This window comes from Calonectris borealis, chromosome 1 (assembly GCF_964195595.1).
Source record: "Calonectris borealis chromosome 1, bCalBor7.hap1.2, whole genome shotgun sequence".
In the NCBI taxonomy this organism is placed as follows: Eukaryota; Metazoa; Chordata; class Aves; order Procellariiformes; family Procellariidae; genus Calonectris; species Calonectris borealis.
Genome location: NC_134312.1, coordinates 172,367,184 through 172,392,025, shown reverse-complemented (window position 1 = coordinate 172,392,025; position 24,842 = coordinate 172,367,184). Strand labels below are relative to the sequence as shown.

Sequence of the window (24,842 nt, the reverse complement as noted above, 5' to 3'; positions counted from 1 at the left end):
CTGTTGTTTGCATGTCCTCTCTCTCTCTACATATATATGTGTGTATATCTGTATATACATGTAGGTACCTTTGTGTAAAACAAATTCTACTGTTACTTTCTATAGCAGATTGCACACTCAACAGGGAAAGGCTGGAAAAAACACACCTTTTGGAAGAAAACTGAAATTATCTTCCAAGAAAAGAAATACAACTCTGCTGTCTTTCTTATGCTCACCAGAAAAAAAAAAAAAAAGCCTACACTAGTTAAAGCAAAACAGATGTTATTCAGCAGACAGTAGCATCAAATCTTGCTTCACATGAGATGACGACAGAGTGGAATTCTCTGTAAGTTGCAGAAGGCCTTTCTTTAAATACCTTCAGTCTTATCTTGCTAATCAAATCCTGAACCTTGTACCTGAAGCCAAAGAATCTAGAATTAAAGAGTAACTTTTGGAAAAGAATTACATGAAATATTCATTATTTCAAAAGTACTTAGTTTACTTTCTATAAGCATTTTTTTAAAATGTTTAAAAGTTTATATTTTACATAATATTCTAGACTTAGATCCTCTACCTTCTGTGTGGTGGTTTGGATTTGCGGTGCACTGCCTTCTCGATGCCAATAAACTTTAATAAAACGATTATTTAATACTGCTTCTGTACTGGATATAGCTTTCTTTGCTTCCTCGTGTGTGGCAAACTGAATAAGGGCACCTTCTGGATCACCTTGATATGCAACCTAAGATTTAAAACAGAAGAGTAAAACTTACTGCATGTAAGATTTTCATTTGTGTCTCGATTATCATAAAATCACTAACTTCAAGACTCAGAAGCTTACAATTTAAACCCAATATGGGTCAGCAGATAAATACTTCCCGTTCATGATTCTGTTTGAAAAGCCTGGTGTCAAGAAGCAACCTTGAGATTAAGGTAATAAGCTTTAAGAATAATTAAAAAAACCAAAACAAACAAACTGAAGTAAAATACCTAAACAATCAAACAGTATTTCTAATTGCAAATATGAGTAGCTGTTTGAAAGACAAGAGGAAGCATCACTGAAGCAAAGAAAATTGCTGCAAAAAATACAGGGGTCAGTTAATAAATGTCCTATTTAGTATCAGAGCTAGACAACCAAGTTCATTTTGGTTTTCCTCCTTTGAGCATTAACATATTTTAGACACCTTCAAAGGACAAAATTATACCTTTTGGAAGAAGAGCATAGCTTGCAATATCTATCTTCATATCTGTCTGTCTCTCTATACACATTCACACACAATTTTACTGAATCATACTGCCTGCTAATACACAATACATATACTTAGGTAAACTGTGGAAAGCTTAAGAAATATTTAAGAGCAATTAAGAGAGATTTAAATTCCCTCAGTGTTCAGACAGGCACAGGAGGTTTATTCTGTACTATATCAGTACGCACAAAAATATTCTATTACACTTCTTCGTTCAATCTCTCAGTGCAAACAAGAAAGTGTACATGAAAACATCAGCTAGCATCTGAAGCTTGTTGATAATGAAACATGATGAAAGATCAGACTGAGTAGCTTAGAGACTGCACATGAAATACTGACATTACACATACAGCCTCCAATATGTAACATCAACCTAAGTTAGGCCTTAGTTCTTTGCATCTCTTGTATCTTTCTCCAACTGTTTGCTTATTTCTGTTTATAAATGTGGGTCACTCAGATACACTACGAAGTAATTATAAGGGATAAACCACCACTACTATGGGACTAGAAAGCAATTATGTCACAGGGACTCCTTTCTGGATGAGAAATACAGGTTTTCTGTATCTATGATTTATCTCAAAAAATACAGAGTTTATGGTATCAGACCCAAACTTGAGAAAAGGGGTGAAGGAAAAACACTTCCAATCAATTTTCAATGTTTTAAACAATGTATCTTAAAAGTCTTATCTGTGAGGAAAACATTTGTTCAAAATCTAGAAGATGACTAGAACATTTAATTTCTGCTTCTTCAATGACAATTCCATTAAAAACAATGAGATCACGTTTAAGAAACAAGTTAGGAAAATACTGAGAACAGTTTCAGGGAACCAGTTAACAAAAAATTGGCATTCTCCTTTTAGCAATTACCTCTATCATTAAGTCAAAACATACTGCCTTCTCTTTGTTGACCCTTACCTGCAAGTTGACTAAGTTTCCAAACTTACTGAAGTGCTCATTAAGTTTGCTGATATTGTTAAGTTCTGGGGGAACTTTCCTCAATTCAAGTTTTGTATTTTCATTTCCAAACTGCACCTTCTTCTGGAAACCTGGACTATTTGTTCTGTTAAAATTTTGCCTGCAACAAATAAAAATCAAGCCAGAAATCCATAGCAAGCTAGTAAACACAATATTAAATTGTATATGCTTGCATAGGAGCATGTGTGTATGAGACAGAAAGATCTGCAGACTTCAAAAAAAAAAAAAAAGTAATTTTAGAAAAGTGTAGAAGAGTACAGCACACAGGCCCATATACCTGCAGTCTTCCCCACCGATACTCTCAGCATACCCTAGCGCATAAATCTGTGAGATAATTCACAATAATTTGCTTGTGTCAGTGAGTCCTAACTTTCACACTGCTTCTCTCCAAAAACTATTTCTCAACTATTCCACGGAATCTCCCCACTAACGTTTCAAATAACTATTACTTCAAGGCTCTCCTCAGTTGCAGTAATCTCTTAAAATCCCTTCCAACCTTTTGTCACCCCAGCTGTATCTGGACACTAAGCACTGCACCCTATATTTTCTGTCAGTAACATACCTAGCAACTCAATCCAAAATAGCAATAATACAATTCCCATTTCAAAACTAAAATCAGTCATCCCTAACAACCATCACACCACAGCTTCTCTTAGATCATTCCAGCTTTCAGGGAGTAGATCTTGGTATCATCCAAAGCAACTTCAGCTATCTCTATACTGCCTTTGAGAGGAGACGGTCAAATACAGATCACTCCACAATGTGATTTATTTCAGTACAGTCAGCTTACCCAGAGTTTTACTTGCTTGCAATTTATATAGATTTATATATGTTTCAGATTACAGAAAAGAGCTCCACGGAATTCCAACTATTAAGCCAACCTTGTGTTAATGAGCACTCACTTGTCAAACCAAGTCTTCTTTGTAGGAACTCCACCATCCCCTGCACCAATTGTTCTTTTCCTGGATTCAGCATCTACCACTATTCTCATACTACTTTTATTAGGAGGTTTTTCTGTAAACAGACGAAAAGATTTTACAATATTTTTTTTATTTTCTGTGTATTTGATTGTAAAAAGATATTCTGAATTTGCATTGAAAAACACAACTGTTTATTTTGAAATGACTATGCTCCTTGTTCAAACTGGATCAAACCTTGGTCACAGACTTTTCTTCTTAACTATTAATCGATGCCGTGACAGATCAAAATAGCTAATAGCTTTCATTTTGTCACAGTAACATCATACATAAGGAAAACAAGAGGTATGACAGATGGCATCTGCCACAAGGTGACCGCACTCGCTGATTCACAATGTCCCATACAATACTCTGAGGCTCACACCACTTCTGCTAACACCTCCATTCTATTATTAGATGGCACACACAAAAATGCTCATGATAGGAAGTGTACAGTACTCCAGAGCATTAACACCTAGGAGCAAGATTTAGGGATGGGGTGGGAGAGGAGTAGCTCTTGCTGAAGAAGAATCATATTGGGAGACTCCTCACTGAAAATACAGCAACAGAAACATATTAAGATTAAATACAAATAGATACAAATGTAAACAAACCCACATTAAAAAAATTGGTTTTATCCCTCTTCCTTTCTCATTTTGTATGCTGCTGCTTTTTCTTAGGGCCACAGGAACTATGAGGTCAAGATTACTCATGTGTAACTGTCTGCTGCCAGATAAAACTGATGCCCTCCTCTCCATCATCCTAAGAGTCTGCTACAGAAATATTAACATTTTTCTGTATAAAAGATGTACAAAGTGACCGGTTATTACAGCCAAGTGTAATCTGTGCAATACTCTAGCAAGAGATTTCATTTTACTTGTAAAAATGCACACACAAAGCAATTACGAGCATAATTCCCTATGCAATTGAACTTCTCTTAATTCCAGATGATTTAAAAAACCACAATGTTTTCCAGTACTCCATTCTCTGAAAACTGCCTCAATCTGCATTAATGTAAGAAAACCAGCTAAACTAAATAAGTACAGCTTTGAGAGCATACCTCTGGGTGGGAGATCCATATCACCTGATGTGAGTCCTATCAAATTTGGTCTTTGGGCATGTACTCTATGTCTATACATAGGTCTTGAAGTATTTGTTATACTTGGAGCTTCTGGATTATAGCCATCTGTGTCGTACGTTTCTGGTAATAAAGAAATTGTCTAATTAAAATATATTGCAGTTAAAACCCCTAAGGTTTCAAATATAATATTTCATTTAATTACAAGATATAGTTACAATGGAAGAGCTGTATAACAACTATCCTAAAAAACTGCCATGCCAAGTTTTCTGCTTAAACACAGTGAAAATATTATTCCATAGTCAAGATGCACATTTTACATGAACTTTTACTTCTGTCCTGAACTGAGTTAGGAAAAAAGTGTTAAGTTACTGTCACAGTCTAAACAAAACAAACTTATTCTCCCAAACTATGAAATTATAATCTCTAAGTAGTACAGTATAATATGAATCAATGTTATTCTATTTAGCAAACCTTGTGGGCAAAGCCTCAGTACTACACCTGCTGTAAAAAGAGAGGGTGGAGCAGGAGGCGGCTGGTGATGAATACCCGTTGTAACAACAGTAGGAACCGAGCTAGTTGCTGAGTTTGGGGGAGCATCCATGCCAGCAGGCTGCAATGGGGGAAGTGGAGGGGGTGGTCCTGTCAAAAACAAAGAAAAACACTGCATTCATTTATTATCCACTAGACTTACATTACACACAACTCAAAGAAATTGATCTGAAATATTTTTAAGGTTATTTAAAAAAAAAGGGGTGAGAGAGCATGTATACAGACACGATGCTGTACCATTCATTCATATGAAACCATCCTCACCAGCTAATGACTCAGAACTTAGATTACAGAGAAAAGTATTTGAATAGTTTAACAATCCTCCAAACACCTTCTTTCTATAAGCAAAATGTAACTGCTAAGCCAGTATTTATCTTCACCAACAGAAGATCTTTAAAACTCTAAAAAAACCCCTTAGAGAAAAAAATTCGATTTTTTAATAATGTGTACCAAATATATTCTACTATGACAATAACTAACTTGATTGAAATTATTTTTCCAAACACCCAAGAAGATACCTACAACTCTGGTAGAAAGCCAAAGGGAACCTTAGGGGTTTTTTTGTTTGGTTGGTTGGTTGGACTTTTTTTACAACCGGTAACATGACACTTTCAAAGAGGAGCAGTTAAGCCTGACCTTCAATTTAATCATTGGCAAAAGCAGGTTTTGGAAAAAGATTCGTAGTCACATATTTGGACTTTCCCCACAGATCTGGAAATAGCGTATGAGGCAGAACTGATCACCCCAGCAATACAGTTACTCTCTATACTAAGTGAAATAAATAAATTCAGTTCTTACTTAAATACACTATCAATCGGAAATGAAAACAGTTTAAGAAACTTTCAAGCAATATCAAATATCAACTGTTCTTGAATAATTTTACGAAGTGGGACATCTAAGTTGAGAAAAAAGAGAGAAAGGAATAATTACATAAAACTAATGTAACAGTTTTTAAACCACACAGGGGAACTGAATACTAGACTGCTATTTTATAAATGACAGCCAGGCACACAAATCTTCATGTAATTTTTAGTACTTGAGCCAAAGTACTTTCCAATGAAAGAGTAAACAAGCTGGAGAATTTTCTTTCTAAGTTACAAGTTTAGTTTCAAAATTAATCGCAAATGACATTTTCAGGTGTAAATTTGATGTGGTCATGAATTCTCTTTAATTTTAGTATTACAACTGAAATGCCAAGTATCTCTTGTTTCCAGGATTTTCTCTTCTTCTCTAAAAGTAGTCAGTTTCAGACTTCTCAAGGAATTGAGTTTTGCCTTGCCACGTTTTTGCTTAAACACAATTAAAATATTATTCCATATTCAAGATTCACATTTAACATGCAAATTTTACAACAATCAACTATGCAACAATTACTATAAAAAACAATAATTTTGGGGTAAGCTATGCCATCGTAGAGCATAGTACAACTTTCTAAAATATAGTTGGCATTCTTAAAACAGCTTTTTGCACTGCATACAACCCAAGTAACATCCAGGCTTTTCTACTAAAAAAAAATGGGTTTTAATCTTTTTTAATTACCTGTTACAGGTGGAAGGCTAGGTGGTAAAGGGCCTGGTGGTGGCACTGGAGGTCTAAGGTTAACAGGAGGAGGACTCAGAATTGGTGGAGGGGGAGGAAGTCCAGGAGGAGGTGGTCCTTCGACAACAGGGGGTTGTGCTGGAAAAGGCAGAATGCCAGGAAGATTCACATCTTCTACCACTACTGGATCGCTTCCATGATCAAAAGGGCACATGTCTCCTCTCATACAGAAACCCTTTTCTGAAACATCAAAACCAAAAAGAATTGTTGTTAATATTCAGTAGCTGTAGTTTGATGCAGAATAGATATGAGATGTTCTATGTGTAATGCAACAGTTTGTAAATTAAGAGCTTCACATACCAGCAGAAATTTATATTAGAAAATTGAATTGGCAGTTTAACAGTCAGCACACAGAAAGATTCCATCAATATTCTAGCAGAATACATACTGTTATTTAGATTTAGCTAGATTTTTCTTGAAGAATTAATTCTGCACTGAATTGTAACAAACTGTGAAAGCAAAGAATGAAATCTAGGTGTCATCACATTAACAAAAACACAGTGTTTCTAAGTAAAAAGTGCAGACACTGGGATTGAGAACCCCCTATTAAAGTTAGAAGTTAATTCTATAAAATTCCAACATGAGAAAATTCACTCCAATTCTTTTTTCTCTTTTGCAAGGAAGAATTATTTCAGGAAGAATTAGAATATTTTGCCATAGTTTAATGTGATTATGTAAGAGCAAAATTTTTTTTTCTTTACATATATATGTATTGTATATGTACATATATACATACATATAAATAAAAATGAATATACATTTATTTCTTTTCCTTTACATGCAAGTAAAACATTGGAGCAGGTCCAGAGGAGGGCCACAAAAATGATCAGGGGGATGGAACGCCTCTCCTATGAAGGCAGGCTGAGAGAGCTGGGGTTTTTCAGCCTGGAGAAGAGAGGGCTTCGGGGAGACCTTACTGCAGCCTTTCAGTACTTAAAGGGGGCTTGTAAGAAAGATGGGGACAGACTTTTTAGCAGGGCCTCTAGCGATAGGACAAGGGGGGAACTAAAGGAGGGTAGATTCAGACAAGACACAAGGAAGAAATTTTTTACAATGAGGGTGGTGAAACACTGGAACAGGTTGCCCGGAGAGGTGGTAGATGCCCCATCCCTGGAAACATTCAAGGTCAGGTTGATCAGGGCTCTGAGCAACCTCATCTAGTTGAAGATGTCCCTGCCCACAGCAGGGGTGTTGGACTAGATGACCTTTAAATGTCCCTTCCAATCCAAACTATTCTATTCTATGATGATCTGTTTAGCAACAGTCCCTACAAAAAAACCAATACAATACAATGCAATATGGGGGAAAAGTTCACAACATCTTCCCATAAAACAGGAAGAAAGCTGAGTGCCCACTTCCTCAAAATATGATGCTGAAAAGCAGTCTGTATTACCTCATCTTCAAGAAGAGTTACAGAACATATAAATTGAAATGTTAAGGAAAAATAGAAGTTCTGCAGAGGGTCAAGTAGAAAATATGAAAGTGCAGATAGGAAGAGCAGTATGTTGAAACCAGCTAGCCACTGAAGAGAGAGATGAGCTTATAAATTTTGAAGACACAAACAGTCATAAGAAAAGCAAATGGAAGAGACATCTATCAAGAGATTTTAGTAAGTCAGAAACATAGGGAAAACAAAAAAACAGTAAAAATTTGAGGACAACGGTATCACGGTTTTCCAACACATTACCATTTGCTTCATATTCAGAAATTGGAAATAATAAGCTGCTATAGAAGACAGACTGTTAAAGGTACAAAGTCCCAGTGTCATGCCTCGAGACGTTACTTCAAAATTATACTGGCCTACGTGTTTTGTTCCTTTCTAAAAAACCTGTAGAGCTGGGAGACCATGATACAACGTTCTGCAGCTCAGCTTGCATTAGAAGTAAACTTCAAAACAAAACTACACTTTCACAACTCTACTTGCTCCACAGTATTGCCGTGACGTATACTGGCAAAGCTATTCTTCACAAGTACAACTCTGCCAACACTTGAGAGCTCAGCCTCCCACTTTCTTTTCTTAAAAATAAATTCTTTTCTAATCAGAGTTCTGAATGTAAACTGGCCTAGATCTTAAACTCGTATACAACAGAAAAAAAAAAAAAAAACGCTCAGAAAAAAACTATAGGGGGAAATTTAAACTCTTCTGAGCTAACAGGTTGACTGGCTGAATTTAGCTAAGTCACTGCCAACTGCAGCAGCCTCTTGTGTGGATTTCGGCACAAGACATGCAAAATGATAGCTTAAGACACAGATAAGCACAAAAAGCCACCCATTTTTAAGGAAGACCCACAGGGAAAAAAAGGGTTAACATGAGCCTGGGAAGTTGCAGCTCTAGACCTTTCTAGTTAAAAATTATCCTTTAGATAGGATGGAATAAAAAAAATTATGAGGTCAGTAAGATGCTAATCACAGTCAAAATTATCAAACACAGTATTTGGCTTGAACATGACATAAGACAGAAAACCTGGGTAAAAGTGCATTTTTTTAATAACTTTTTATATAAACATACTATTTTTTATTTATATAAAATAATTCTAATAACTAAAAAACTATACAAACACTAATAAAGAAAGCTGTCTAAAAGCTAAGTTAATAAAAAGTGGGATAAAATTTGCATTCAAGAATTGTGTAATAGAAAAAACACAGTATTAGAGGAGATCAGGAAAAGAAAGGAAAATTACCTCAATTTTTTCAGAAAGGGGCCAATCATAGCTGCAGAAAGCAATGAAAAAAATACAGACTTACCATCATAATCTCTACAACGTTTCTTCGGCAGTGGAGGTCTTCCATAGGAGTTGTGGTCCAGCTGCTCTTCATGGAACTCTGACCAGCTTTCAGTAGTGTTATTCCCATGATGAGCAGGAGCAATAACAGTAATAGTGCTGCTCAGTGTAGGGACAGGGTAGTGGCCGGATGAAATATTTGTCACAGAAGAAACCGGAGTATAATTGTTCTCTAATGGATCTGTTCTATCCATATCATATTTTGGCTTTCCCAAATCCCTTTCTGTATTAAAAAAAAAAAAAAAAAGTTATATTGGATGATTCCTTCTGCACATTTTCACCAGAAGCAGCCACTAACCTGTTTAAGTATCTTTCTTCCACATCAATTCAACTCAAAATATAGAAATGATAATTTATATGTTCTACAGGTTGCCCAGAGTGCCTGTAGAGTCTCCACCCTCGGCGTGATTTATAGCCCAAGTGGATAGGGTCCTGAGCAACCTGCTCCAGTTTATCTGCTTTGAGAACGAGTGTTGGACTACGTGACCTTCAGAGGTCTCTTCCAACCTCAACTATTCCATGATTCTACATTCCACCGGTTTAATCAGAAAAATCATAATCTTAAAAATACATTGTCAGCCACTGAGGTATTTTAATAACAGCTATACCCAAAGTGAAGCAGAAACCCGATTTAACTTCAAGCAGAGTACATCTTCTGTAGTGATGCATATATTCTACGAACTTCAGATGGAAAGTTATTCTGAATAATGGGAAGCAATGGGCAAGAAAAAGACAACCACCACTTGAAAACACTATAAAAGTTACACAACTTTAATGTTTCAAGACCCTGTTATTCTTGTATCTTCATGTTGTTTATCTTCCTCTTATCTCCATTCAAATGCACATATTTATCGCATGCAAAGCTTTGTCATGATTGGAGAAATAACAGTGCTTAACAGGGGTGAACACTCCTGGACAGATACAGCAGTAACATGACCTTTCATTCTGAACCCATACAAGCTATTCTCTTAATTTTCTAGTATTACCATCAAATAAACAGTAAGCATCCAGATTAAGATAGAAGAGCTGTGTCATGAAGTAAGCTGGTAGACTTGGATAACCCCACATTAAAAGAACATTAATAAAAACGTCTTAAAGATGGCAGATAAGCGTGGATAAAACAGGCTTTTCTTAATGTGCTTAGAAAAAGAAACAAAGCTTTCACTATAAGATATTGTCTGTAAGATATTACCATTGCAGTTTATGTAAAATAATCCTTAAATTAAGATTTAATTACATTGTAATCTTATAGTTAAACTTCTGCATGCTATTTAACTCGCTCGTTCGTAAGTTGTTTAGAAAGTATCTGCTTGCATATTTTGAGGAACTCTGCATTCCTACTTTTAAGGCTCAGTTACCAAGGCCCATTCTACAGAAAGAAGAATAATACACAGGACGCTTAAACCTGACTATTTTTAACTCTACATCGTTCAAGACAGAATAAAGATATAAAGTGACTCTAAAAGCTCTTTTCCAATTTATCAGTAACAGTGTTGGGGGAAAAAGCATTCTTTTCAGCTGAATAAACAGCTTTGTTTTTAAAGAAGTTTAATTCGAAAAACTACTGTACTGAAGCTTTAAGTCCTACAGATATGTGTGCAAATGTAAATATTTACTGCAACAATTTCAGCCCCTCCCTATGACACCAAGGAGGGGACAAGACAAGAAGAACAGAGCTGTAGCTGTACTGTTCTGCTTTACGAGTCATTTGCTGTCAAACAGGTGATTTCTGCCAGTTCTACCTCCATAGATGGGTATTAATTTCTACATCTTCCCAAATCAGGTTCTGAGTTTCCTAAAACTTAATGAAATGCAATTAACTCAGACTTGTCTCCCTCGCTTACAACATTGCTTAAAAGTGGCCAACACAGTCAAAGGTATTGGAGAAGAATGGAGGGAAAGGGGAAAACAAGCACTGAAAACATGATCATATAAGTCTTATTTCCACAGAAAACTAAGCTAAATTTGAAAAAGAAACAAGAACAATAGAGGAAATTTTGGTACATCTTGAACACAGTGTTTAAGTTTAGTGTCTAAATTTTGTAGGCAACATTCACCGTATTTTAGAGACCAACTGTTGGTACCTCTGCTGCGTGTTCTGCTCCGGCTTCTGCTCCGGTCTCGATCCCGGTCCCGCAATCGCTCCTTGCTCCAACTTCTACTTCGACTCCTGCTGTAGCTCCGACTCCTCCCTCTTCTTCTGTTATATCGATCCCTATAGGAATCTCTTCTGGGAGGATTTCGGTCATAATCCCTCTTCCGAGAACGTTCATCTTTTTTCCTTTCATCACGGCTTCTAAACATGTAATTTTGTAGGTTAATTCCAAGAATTATGAAGCCGTAATTTAAAACCTTAACTACCATTAAAAACCTCAAGAAATGGCAATGGAAAATTAGAGAAAAGCTACAAATGTAATCTAACTGTGGCCCTTCCTTCCTTCTCAGAAGACTTTTAAAATTCTTTTATTTGGTTTATGCATTTTACTTTTACCATCCATAAGATCTAAACACGTATGTAAAATTCTGTTTCTGCCCAATACTGCACCTTCCCTGAACTGGAAACACCAAAAAGGTAACAGTTACTGAAGAGAAGGCTTCTAAATTAAAATTATCACAAGTCAATCTCAATACTGAGCAGAGTAATTGTTGTAATATAAACCACAAATCTAACATAAAAGTGAATCATAAAACTCAAATGTGATAGTTGTGCACAACTCAGAGACAGTTTACACTGTCACTTATATACTTGCCATTTAACTACATATGCATAAAAGCAATAAAAGTCTTATTTTTAAGCTTATTAGGTGACCATACAGAAAGAAAATATTTAATTTAGTAACACCATAAAAATCCAAATCCATCTGATTATTGATATAATACAAGAGGATCATCAAAATTTATTACCTGGTATCTCTATAGCGAGAACTTGACTGAGGAGGGCTGTGATTTAATCTTCTAGAAAACTTTTTCTCTCGCTCTTCCTCTTTAACTATCTGAATTTAAAGTATATACATTAGATCAAAACATGAGTACACTATCGTGAAGACTTCTGCACAATCAAATAAAACCAAAAAAACTCAAAATGCTGAGCAAAGCCACCAGTAACATTGAACTGCAACAACATTTTTGCATCTAATGCAATTAGAGAATCTTCATAATGTATTAGATTTCTATTTCTAGGAATATTCAAAGCACAGGTTGGGAGAAAATAAAGCAAAATAAGCAATCCTTACTGTGCTGCACTGAAAATATATCTGCTTTTGCTACAGGTGGACAAAAATCCAAACTAAGGAGCAGTGACAGATCTGGGAAGACATCAATATTCAACGATTGACACAGTAAGGTCTTTTCTTCACCAGCAGGTTAGCTGGTTCAGATCACGGTTAAAACCTAGGTTGCTGTTGAAACGGACAAACTTACTCTTCTGGCTCAAAGAACAACATAAACACTTATGTTGGAATAAGGATGTTATCTGGATCAAGCAGCTGGAGCAATGAGGACTGCCATTTGGAATAGCAGCCTGGATTTATGCTGAATTAAAGGGCAGCATAACTACAACAGCAATCCTGAGCAAAGAACTAACGTAGGTTGTACTGCAACCCCTACACTACTCAATAACTTTATTCACATCTGCCTAGTCAGAACCACTTTGGTTTACCTTTGAAGCACCCACTTATGTTTAAAAAAATTGTGCACCAGTACTCAACTAGGCACAAATCTTCTGACATATTTTAATGCTGTAGTAGAAGTTTGGGAACTATTATTAATTAACAAATAAGCATGATGAAGTTGAACCACATAAGCAAACTACAGGAATGAGGACAAAAGACATAAATTTAAAACAAAATCAATGCCTACCTCTTCTTTTTTTGTCTCTTTTTCTTGGTGCTGAAAAAATTCTACTTTCAGGCTTCCTGACGATGGCTGTTCTGGTGGAGGTAGATAGCTTTTTGTATTCACAGCATCAAATAGTTTTTCCACAAATATCTGAGTTTCTAAAAATAAAGAGTATACAAATATCCATTATTCAAAACTTCAATTAACATTTGCTTTAAAAATAAATAAATGAAAAAAACACAAACCATTAACATTCACCAAAAAGTTGAAAAAATGAAGAGTATTATTTTTACATACTCTGCTGCTAATTTTATATTTTAAAAAGACATTTACAGAGTAAAGAAACATGTCAATAATGACAATGTTTCACAAAGGTTTTTGATCATTGAGTTATTTAATGTCTCTTAATAAAACATCTGGAAGAATATTTCTGGAATATATGCAGAGCTCTAATACTTCTAATTCTGGCAATAACTCTTAACATCCTTAATCTTCTTCCAGGAATACCAACAGACACAAAACATATATCTAATATATGCATATTGTGCTATACACCTGTTTCTTAAAACAAATTAGTTAATGAAAATTGAGTTACATACTTCAAAGTAACAAAGCTAATAAAGAGATACAACACGTGATTCTATGGTAAAAGATTGTTTGAATGAATTGAACAAGACAGACTTTTCTCTCAAGCTTCATTGTTATGACAAAGACCATACCTTTCTGAAGAAATACATCCAGCTGATCAACACACAATGCCTTCAGTTCCTTTTCACTTTTATCCTTCTTTACCAAAGCCAGAACATATTTAGCTAGGGCAGATGGATCTGCATCACATCTGCAAATAGATTAATTAAAATAAAAAAAATAGATGCAATTAAATTACAGAAGTTAATGTCTGAAACTGGTATGACCAATACATATAGAGGACCAAAACCTTTCCTACCAAAGTAACTGAAAAACACTCAGGGGTATTTTTAAAGACAGAGTCCAGATATGTAAGACCTCTTTTCCAGAGAAGCAATTGCCTAGAATATTTCCAAACAACATTCCACGGAGCACCTCATAGCAAACAAGAATGAACTATTTAGAATGAAACAGCTCCAACTGCCTAATAGTCTTAAAAACAATTACAAATACAACAAATACTTCCATAATTTCCCGATGATGGAATCAGTAATTTTGCATGTAATACTAAGTGACTGTTAACAGGGAAAAGTCAAGTCTACTACAAATGAATACAGTGATACAGCAGAAGTGATCTATGCTATAAAAAAAAATGAGACTCTCAGAGACACTCTCTTAAATATGTTTTTAAAGAATCTTATTACTACCTACATAAGAACACCATAAAAAGCAGATTAACTGAAAAATCTTAATTTCAAAAGCCTAAGGAAAAACTGTTCATACAGTATCTCCGTAAGAGGTACACAGACAATGAAGTGAAATTTAGGGGATCATTATTCGTTTTAGACATCTAAATTCAATCTAAAATTAAGTATGGAGCATTCAGTGTAGAAGCTGATGGTCTTGTGCACGTTGACAAAGAACTTAGAAAAATCCACAATAAGTAGAACATTATTTAATATAACTGATACAATTTTATTACAATGTTTCATGAATAGTAATCTACAATGAACTTTGTAGTGGTGTTGTAGAGTAAAACCTGCTAAAGCAAGTGAGAATACTGCAGAAAACCATTTCACGCTTCATAATTCAAAACCAGATACTAATGAAATGGTTAGACACTGCTTTATCAGGCAGAACAGCAGCATTTTCTTAAACCATTTAATCTCATTATTTAGCACAAACCAAAGGAAGACCTCAGACCCCACAAAACCAGGCAGGATTTAACACACGCATACTGGTCATGTGATACAGACAGCTAGCTTGTTTGGGTGGTGATCAAAGTTAATACCAGTGTTTTAAAGAACTACAAGAGGAAATAAATTGCACTGATGCATCCTAAGTGTACATTCTCTCTAGCAAAAATAACTGAGAAGTAAAATTGAACTGCTGTAAGGCAGTTGCACTGAATATGAATATCACACAAATACTGTTCTAGCACAGAAGTCCACTAGTCACAATGATGGAATAAAACTGCAGTTCCCAATCTCTTTCACATTAAAACAACTGACATTTCAATGCTAAAGCTTTATTATAAATCTGAATGTTGATCACTTAAATGACATGTATTTTAGACACTGGACAGAAGAAACCAAATCCTTCACCATATCACGCTACCTAATTCCTCTCTCCAAAGAAGCTATCTCCTGGACAGCAAGCAACATCCTCCGTGCAAACATATCCACTAAGCAAAGGAAGCAGATCTGCTGGCATCCATCCTCAGGAGATCCTCTGGATAGCCCGGGCCCAGCACAGAGTGCTCTGAAGTTAAAGGTCGAAGCTTCAAACATAACTCAGCATCCTCTAGAAAGCAGGCAATAGCAGAATTTCATGCTGTAAAAGCAACTTGAGCTGCTAGGGGACATACCACAGTATTCTGTATTAGTCTGCATTATTCATAGATACAGGCGATGGGATTTCACAATCAATCTACATTCTAGAAGAACCTGCACACACTAAACTGACAAAATGCAAATATATACTGTTAATCAAAAAACAGACTGCACATCGACTGAAAATTCTTCAGAAATGTTTTCCTTCAACTATCACATCTGGTTTGCTCTCATGCAGATTTAACAATTCTTCATCCAGAACAAAATGCTGTCCAAACACCAAGTCATCTTGGAAGCAGGCACATAAACAACCTCCTACAGCGAGGGTGGTAGGATTGCACGGTCTCTTTTACGCTGCTAGCACCTGAGCACATCCTCCAAGCAGATTATCTGAAAGCCCGATGTTGAACAGACTATTCGTCATAGGCTGCAGTGAGGGTTCTCGTCCAGTACAGCCCCCAGGAGGCCTGAACACCAGCATTTCGTAACGTCTCAACACTTGAATTTGCAAAAAAAAATTTTTTTTTTACTGTTCCTTAATGTAACTTCAATGTCACTGAAGATTTTCAGTCCTCTCCCAGTTTCAAGCTGAATCATGCCTCAGAAAATCAGTGTGCTATTTTCATATTATCCATATACAGTCATAACAGGAAAACAATTTTGGGGGGAGGGGACATTTTTCACATGATAATCCTCAATTCTTTTCTTCTCCTTTGTATTCTCCACAAAAATCAGATAAAACATTACAAGCTGAATTGCTTTATTTCAATTTCCACAAATCTGGTTCTTATCTTATAATACGGTCAGCTGTCACTAGTCAAAATTTGCTACAACTGATAGAAATGATGACACATGCACTCAAAATTATTTAGTGAAAAAAGAAAAAAAAAAGTCAGTCTGTAAGGTAAAAATACACTGCTGTTAGCTACTGCAACATACTCTAATTCTCCAGCTTCTACAGTAATGTCTATATAACAACCTCATATTCAGTTTAAATTCCTCTCTCATGAGCAGGGTAGAAATGGAAAATCCTGTCTGAAAAGCCACCTAGACTCCAAAGGGTGAAACAAAAAAAATAAAACAAACAAACAAACCCACCCCCCCAAAAAAAACCCCCTTATTTAAAAATAACAAACAATTAGCGCTTTCCTCCCTCCTTCCCTTCCAACGATGATTTTTGAAATCTTAGCAATATGGTCCATCCCAGAATGACCTCAGAATTTCAATCCATCCACCCAACTCTCAAGAAAATATCCTCAATAAAAATGTACATAAAGGTACTTTTAATTTCCAAAACACAGAATCACTTTCTCCTGTGGCACGATCTTAGCATTTATCACTCCGTATGTGATACAACCACATACGAACAATGCAAAACAATCGTACTGAACTCTATTATTATTATTCAATATGTCAGTGTACTAATTCCCCTGTACACAACAGGAAGAACTTACATGCTTTCAAGTTAAAACTCTGTATTTATTTTGGCTATTCAACAAATACTATTTTTTAAGAAATACTAACAGACGAATTACTTCAAATTGATCCTAATTAAGCAATAATGAATACAATGTATTTTGTGGTAGAGTGAGGTTTTCGTAAACTGACAGTATGATTTTATGTGATTTCTTTTCACTTTTTAAAATTAAACTGCTAATGATCTTTACACAGCCAAAGGTTGACTTCCTTTTTCATGTACTGCCTAGAAACAGAAGTCTCCTCTTCTGTATCTGTTGTTCAAAGCTTGAAAAAACCCACAAACAACTTATCTGTTTTCTCCACACTATTGTGAAGACGATGCTTGTTTCTGTAGCTAGTATTTTAGATAGATTTAACAAGGTTATACTTTGATCTTTTACTGCCTTTCAGACTCTTTTAAAATGCTTTGTCTTTCCCCCCCCACCCCCCAAGATGATGCTAAAATTAAATTGCTAGCAACCTAGTGGTTGGAGAGTGGTGGAAGAGAGGAATAACTGGTCTCATGAAGTAAAAAAGAAATTTAAACGTTACAGAACTGTGAATACAGCAGGTCTGCCTGAAGATTTCTGTTCTTTATAGCTACTAGAGTTCTGAATATTATCGTTAATGGTTTTGTCTGGGGAAAAGCTGCTTTTTTTAAAGTAATTCCTTTCTACTTTTTCATGCAAACTGAATTCTGAAATGTCTGTAAGTTCTCCATCCTTTTGTTTAGTCAAAATTGCTCATTTGGATTATAGGGGCCTTGAGTTTTTCTGATAAACAAGTTCTTATGTTCTCTAGTTTGACAGTATTTTCTTACAGAATAGTATCTTTGTGTGTGAATAATATGCAATATGCTTGCTGTATCTTTGTTGTGCCTGCATGGATTTTTTCACCCATTTTGAGCTAGGTTTATCAGTTTTTCTAAACCTGTCTTGTATTTTATGCTCTTATAGTCGACATTATTTTATTAAGTGATGTCACTTCAAAGAAAACAGGAAAGGCACCTATACTGATGGCAGCAAAATATACTGTGTAGCACAAGGACTTATACAGTACATATCATGCTATATTCTTGCAGATTGTAAGATTAATAGAGAAAGATCCTTAACTGACAAGTCAGAAAAATAAGAAAAATCACAATACCACCTACGCATTTCAAATAGTCTAAGTTGCATTCAAAATTAAAAATAAATTTATATTTCAATTCTAGTATTCACTGGATGATACACATTTTCAGTTGTTAGATACAGGTTTGAATCCTTAGCTTAACTTGAATATGGTGCAGTACATCACAGTCCTGAGCATAAATGGAATCTGTGCACTGAAACTGTGACAGAAGTTTAGACATAGCTTCATTCTTATGCTAAAATTTGGCTACTAGAAAAATGTTGACATGCATTTAAACATGTAAAACAACATTTCCCAACTTTGAGTCCCTTATCTACATCCCCTCAACTTTTTGTAGGCGTGTGCTACAAGCAGTAATAAGCATCAGCAACCACATAAATTTCTCCTACTGTTTTCTCTTTCATGTTTTCTTTAACAAACAAACAAAAACCAGTTGGCACAAGTAATCTGAACTCATTTCCACTGCAGCAAATACATCCCAGTGTCTGCTACAATTAAACACCACAGCATGTTTTCTTACACCCACTTTCTGAATATATGATCCTAACTAGTAACGCTAAACGTTTTTTACCTCTAGTAATGCTTTTTTTGCAGAGTCTGTACGCTATCAGTCAGAGAACATGCAGTGTCTACTGCTCTATATTAAACAAGGAAGATTGCTCTGATAATCCTGCTTTAATAAACAGTATTTAATATACAGGCATAGATGGAAGAATTCTCTTGCTAGAGCTCTACATGTTCTTCAGAGAATGATCTGGGTACCTCCAGCTGCTAACCACCAGAGAAAGGCAAATTACCATTTCAAATAAAGAAAATAAAGCAGAAGAGGAAAGCTGAAGTTGTTACAAGTAAATTTAAGCCTTAATTTTTTTTTTTTTTAATAATGAACGTTTGAGAAGGGGAAAGTAATTTGGCTGAAGAAGACTCGCTTCTCTGTACAGTCTTTTTTTTTTAATTGAATACTTTGCAATTCATTAAACACCACTCAATCTATCCATTTCCAATACTCAGATTTACATATTTTAAAATATGAAATACTAAATATGTTCTGAAAACCCACTTTAATTTTTATAATCACCATGCAATTACAGGCATCAGCCTTAACTTACAAATTCAGTGGATGTGGAATACATATTAAAGTTGTTTGCAAAAAAATGTTACTGGTGTAGTTGTACATACAAAACGTCTTATTAACAACAGACCTTATACTGACTTAGAAAGACTTTGCCAAAATAGCTAAAAGCAATTCAACAAGGTAGATAAGCTAAACCAGCAAAATATCTTTGTACATAAATATGGCATAAGAACCATTTTAAAAGATATTGAATAGAAGCATACAGTAAATCTCTCTCCTCAAGACAGAATAAACACAAACTTTGCATACAGTACGCTGAGGACATATTTTGCCAGATTAATGCCTATGAATGTGTTTAAGCATCAGTACAAAAATACATATTAAAATGAAAGACAAAACATGCTGTTTACTTGAGTACTTTTAATGTAACAGGAATCAAAAGGGAAGGCAGATCTGAAAGCCTCTGCTGGACTAAGTATTCCTCTACCAACTGACAACTTGGGCCCTGTCTGGGAGACATGGCCCTGAACTCTCCACCAAGTAAATGCTGAATATAAGGCCACTAGGACTCCTGTTACAATACTCACAGCAAGGGGGGGGGGGGGGGGGGCAGGGGAGGGGAACCACACCTGATGAATGCTTAGAGGAAGAAATGCAAGGAATTAAAAAATGGCAAGCAGACTCAAGCATGATAGTTGTGAAGTTGATAAGAATATACCCGAAAAATTCACATATTTAAATAGCTTGTTAACTTTGCCTATTCTACTCCAGTCTGACTTCCTGGAACATTTTCCAACACGACAAAGCACAGAACGAGTAAAGATACATATTCTAGGTATACTACATATATACCAAGCTGAAGCCTTTTAAAGTATTAACTAATTAGATTGAAGAAAGGTCTGAAATATCTAAACCCAGGTGTTTTCCTCTCAGAAAAACCCACATCTCCAGTGCTATGAAGTTCCTCATGCTGCAATTCATCATTTAAGTCAGTTCTTAATAAGCGAAGTAGCCACTTTGAACTGGAGCCTTAAAAAAAATAGTAATTTCTGGACATTTTATAAAACTAGCATCCACAGAATTTGGTGCAGATGTGGTACTATGGTGCTGTAGTAAACACTACAGAAATCTGTTTAACATGAGGATAATCTTTTGCTAAAAATCTCACTGGCATGGCAAAACAAACTGCTGCTTAAATTTTACAGTTATTAGACAACAACTCAACCACTACGTAGAAAATGAATTTGATTTTTTAAGCTTTTTGGCAATATAACTTAATTCACACTTTTTCTAGGAAAAAAGATCTAGTATTCTAAAGTCTACCCTCTGGTGAAAATGTTTGGCAAATGTATGCAAATTCCCAAAGGGAGATACACATAAGTAGTGTTTAACTATAGGGTATATAACCTTTTTACCATGGGAAGGGGGAGGGAGAAAAAAATTCACATGCTGAAGCTGTCAAACTGTAATCTGACAGTTTTCACAAAATGAACACGGTTACTCACTTAGGGGAAAAAGTGTGCTTGGGGGAGGGAGAGGAGTGAGGACAGAAAAGAAACTTCCATAAAGTTTCCTTGTAACAAAAACACTACATGTTTATTTCAGACATATTTCATTGCCTTTATTTCAAGCTAATGCCAAGACCCTCAATCTAGACTTCATTTTGGACACAGCTAGTGTGCACACACTACTTTTTTAAAATGGTAAAAGAAACTACATGAGGGGGGATTTTTTTCTTCATTTTTTGAAATGAATGTACAGACCAAAAAGGTCCTGCAAGTCCTGAAACTAGTTCCTTGACAAATCTAAACTACCACAATACATTGAAACCGCAAAAGCAAGTCTGCAGTCCTCCAGGCAGTGAACGGTCTTTCTGTAAACGAAATAACATGTAGGTGCATGTTATTTGTCGTACTCTGATCCTGAGAATTACAACCTAAATTTCAGAGTCTAGTTTTGCTGCCTAAAGATTAATATTTATACTTCTCTAGAATACTGCTCAGTTCTTGACATTAACCAAGGTGGACATGGTTATGTTTGAAGGCTGAGAGACATGCTTCATATCCGCAGGGCTGAGTGGGTGCAGAAAAATGTACATTGCATATTGGGCAGAGCAGCTAGTCTAATTTAGGCAGTTGTACCATTCTGTTGTGTTAGTACTAAAAAAGATCTATAAAAAGCTACAGCGTTCAATAAGTAAAATGAATGACAGACTCATTCAGCAAAAGCCAACTTTAATCTTGAGACACTACTGTAGATGAAAAGGATCACTCCTGTGATGTTCACTTTCATTAACTCTTTAACAGTACTTATAGAAATACATTGAGGAATGCAACAGCCTCCAATGCTGTTACGTAAGTTAACTAATGTCATTACATTAAGTTCTAAATTATCATGATAGCCAGATCTGACATGTTCATACAGCTGCAATCAGTAACCAGCAGCTTAAAATGCCACCTCTAGATTCAAGACAGCTCTCAAGAGGCAGAACAGCTGTCAGCTTGCTGGCTGTCCAACACACATTCAATGCAGAAAGCAAAAATCTCTATGACTTGCAATGCAGCCAAGGGGTTCCATTTTGCTGCTGATGTTCAGTGTAAGAAGAAAGGTTTCCTGTAACAGGAATTATTTCTTCCTCTTTATTTTCCGCTTTCAACTACACCTTATAATATCGATATTTTAATTCTATCATAGTATTTTTACACGGAAGCGTAGCAGCATCAGAACGCTAAGTTAGGAACCTCGATTTCTCAAATACAGCAGCTCTCCATGAGCCAGGTGAACAAACTATCAAGTTTCATAACAGATGTAGAAGAGTAACTTCGCTAGCGTTAAGAGAGCGACATACCAGTGATGTGTATTTGTGCTTTATTTACCTTAGTTATAAACAGCTCAATGTAAAGTGTTAACAGAGTAAGTGAAATGAAGAGAAACATCTATTCCTTTTGAACTTCTTCAGAAGTTTCATGGGAAACGAGAGTGAAAGCTCACGGTGGGCCCATGAGTGTTATTTGTAGGATGGTGTGCCACATGTGTGGAAAGGAATGCCGAACTTTTTCATTTAAACTTATTTCTATTCTTTCAGTATCTTGGCTTATTAGCATATTGCTTATACCATTTAAACCTTTTTTATTCACTACCTTTCTTAAATAACTGGGTGAAGATAACTAACCTATTAACAATTAAGCAAAGATCCAAACAGCCAAAAAATATGATGAGATTTAACAAAGAAAGGTTGAAAAGCATGACAAACAAAAAACAGAACAGTGAAGGCATAACTGAATGCCAGAGCATACTGACTGTTTGCCATAAAATATTCCAATGATAAAGACACTCAAAATATTCTTTAAACAATTTGGATTTTATTCCCTCTGACATTAGTAGTTACATCACCATGATCACTTACAGAATTAACCACTGCAAAAAACCTTTCCATTTTAATAAGGTATGCCTAAATACTGCATAAACATTGGTTTAGATATTTTTTTCATCTTCCTTGCAAGTCTGATTTAGTACATGAACAAACCTTCATAAAAATGTAAATACAGCAAAGTGGAAAAAATTAGATATGGGAGCCTTAATCAAGCTGTAAGTAAAATTCAGTGGGCCAGTGGAAGATTTTAATTAAATTTATTTTACACAAAGTAATTAAAAACAAGAAAATTTTCCACTGTAAAGAATTAGGGCAAGGGGGAGAACATTACAATGTCTTACAAGGCAAAATGGTGAGTGCAGCATTAGTACAAAAGAGCTAATTTTTCACAGGTAGAGATTCAAACAAATTCAAGGAAAAAAAGAAAAAGACTACTTGGACCTTTGCCAAGACAGATCCTGATATTCCAACAAGGATCATACACACCGTTTATACAGGATCAGGAATGGACTTGCAGAAAAGAAACCCATCACAATAGATATGGCTCAGTGAAGACCTTGTTAGTACAGAAATTAAAAGTGACAGACATAAGGTTATATTCCAAGTTTAACATCATTTTCAAACACTTTACAGAAGCCATGCCATGGACAAGAAAAAGTGTGTAACACTAGAAACTAAGCATACTGCTGTCTGCAAGCAACGAAGACGACTATTGACAAATGCCTTCTTTACAGAGCTGACTGGAGTTGAACATACAAGACAGTTCTAGTCAAATACAGACCAGCCACAGCACAAAAAAATGCTCTTGCCACTTTGTTTACACTGGTACTACATCACATAGATGTATCTGTAGCAGTTCAGTGTGCATATTTAGCAATTCTCTGTACACCAAACTGAGCTGCTCAAAAAGGTATTTCCAAAACCACAAAAGCAGCCTCTCTTCAGAGAACTGTAGAAAGTTACTAGAGAACTACCAGCCTCAAGCAGAGCTGGACTGTGTAAATGCTCCAGCACGGTAGCATTTGCAGTTTCTGCCTCACTGCAACACAACCAAACTCAGATAAGGAGTGTTTGTATGGAAGATCACCAAGGCTTTGCCAAAGGCATTAGTGCAGTACAAAACAAACAAACCAACCCAACAACCCACCACAAACAAACAAAAAATTCCAAAATTTAAATCATCCATCATCCCTTTCCTCCAAACTTGTCTATGAACAGTTTCCCAGAGGCACCATGGGAAAGCAATCCAACAACCAAATGATGTCCAGGCCATACAGTTATAGAACACACTTGTTTCATCACACTAAAAAGTTAGCGTTCTTGCTAACGCCTTAAATAGTTTGAAGATAAAACTCCATGATAAAATGAAACAACCTTTACGGATATTGCTACCTTCTCATTCTGAAACATTATGTTTCAGAACCACAAGTGTTATGGCCTTTGGAACAAACTATACATCCTGCTTAAAAACTGCTAGCTACTTGGAAACAGGCAACTTGGAAAAAAAAGCATGTTCTAACTACTCAGCTCTAGATAACTAGCACATAAATACAGACCTATATACGCATGTATAAAATTTATTTACATATCTTCTTAAATGCACTTCTCCCCTTAAAACTACTGAGATAACACCTCCATAATGATCTAATGCAGTGGCGTCCTTAGTCTAGTTAGGAAATTCAGCCACCTATCTTGCAGCTAAAAGGTTCTGAAAGAGCCATGAGATAAAAACAGTTGGCACGTTTTTTTGTTTCAGTGAAAGGAAAAGATAAGGCAAAAATTATTTTCAGGCTATGGTAACACCTCCAGACCACCAGCACTTAGGGCCTCATTGCACTAGTACAGCATACTAAAATTTTCATACGGCCAGAAGCTATGGCTGTAGGCACACATTTCAGATAGCTGAGATCAGAAGCAGCTCCAAGAGTATTTGACTGCTAGGAAATGATAATACTTCTCCACTAATTCCAACATTTATTAGAATAACGCAGTTACATAGGACACTGCACAAAACTGAATGACTGTAGAATCTAACAGTCCCTGCTGGCTTGTTTCCTCCCAAAGCTAAAAATTCAGAGAACTCAACACCCTCCAGGTCAGCAATTCCCTACCCCACGACATAGTTTTCCAGCATGAGTACCACATTTGAACTGCTCACACCTCACATTTAACTTAACAGAAGCACATTTGTCCTTAGTGCTAAAAAGCAGAAAATTGCACTGATCACAAAAGCTGAAAATCCCAATTTCATCCTTTAACTGCTGACTATCACTAGCAGATTTCACAGTTCAATATTTAAACAAACTGAAAAACATGGAACAGCTTGAGTTTGTCACCAGGATA

At 35.8% G+C, this 24,842-nt stretch overlaps 1 protein-coding gene across 11 annotated transcripts in view; it reads right to left on the bottom strand.

Annotated features, from left to right (window-relative positions):
* Positions 1-24,842, bottom strand: part of RBM26 (RNA binding motif protein 26) — a 76,977-nt gene that overhangs the window by 49,641 nt on the left and 2,494 nt on the right. For 5 of the 11 annotated variants that reach the window (XR_012671129.1, XR_012671137.1, XM_075138626.1 and 2 more), the window contains exons 2-12: positions 13,723-13,841; positions 13,025-13,161; positions 12,071-12,159; positions 11,224-11,462; positions 9,129-9,389; positions 6,324-6,563; positions 4,707-4,874; positions 4,215-4,355; positions 3,101-3,212; positions 2,139-2,298; positions 554-718 (exon numbers count right to left, since the gene is read on the bottom strand). Coding sequence is in view for 9 of the 11 variants with exons in the window: in XM_075138626.1 (XP_074994727.1) it covers positions 554-718; positions 2,139-2,298; positions 3,101-3,212; positions 4,215-4,355; positions 4,707-4,874; positions 6,324-6,563; positions 9,129-9,389; positions 11,224-11,462; positions 12,071-12,159; positions 13,025-13,161; positions 13,723-13,841 (1,831 nt within the window). In the remaining 2 variants the exon portion in view is untranslated. The remainder of the gene's footprint in view (positions 1-553; positions 719-2,138; positions 2,299-3,100; positions 3,213-4,214; positions 4,356-4,706; positions 4,875-6,323; positions 6,564-9,128; positions 9,390-11,223; positions 11,463-12,070; positions 12,160-13,024; positions 13,162-13,722; positions 13,842-24,842) is intronic. The other 6 variants (XM_075138619.1, XM_075138641.1, XM_075138610.1 and 3 more) reach the window with 3 other exon arrangements.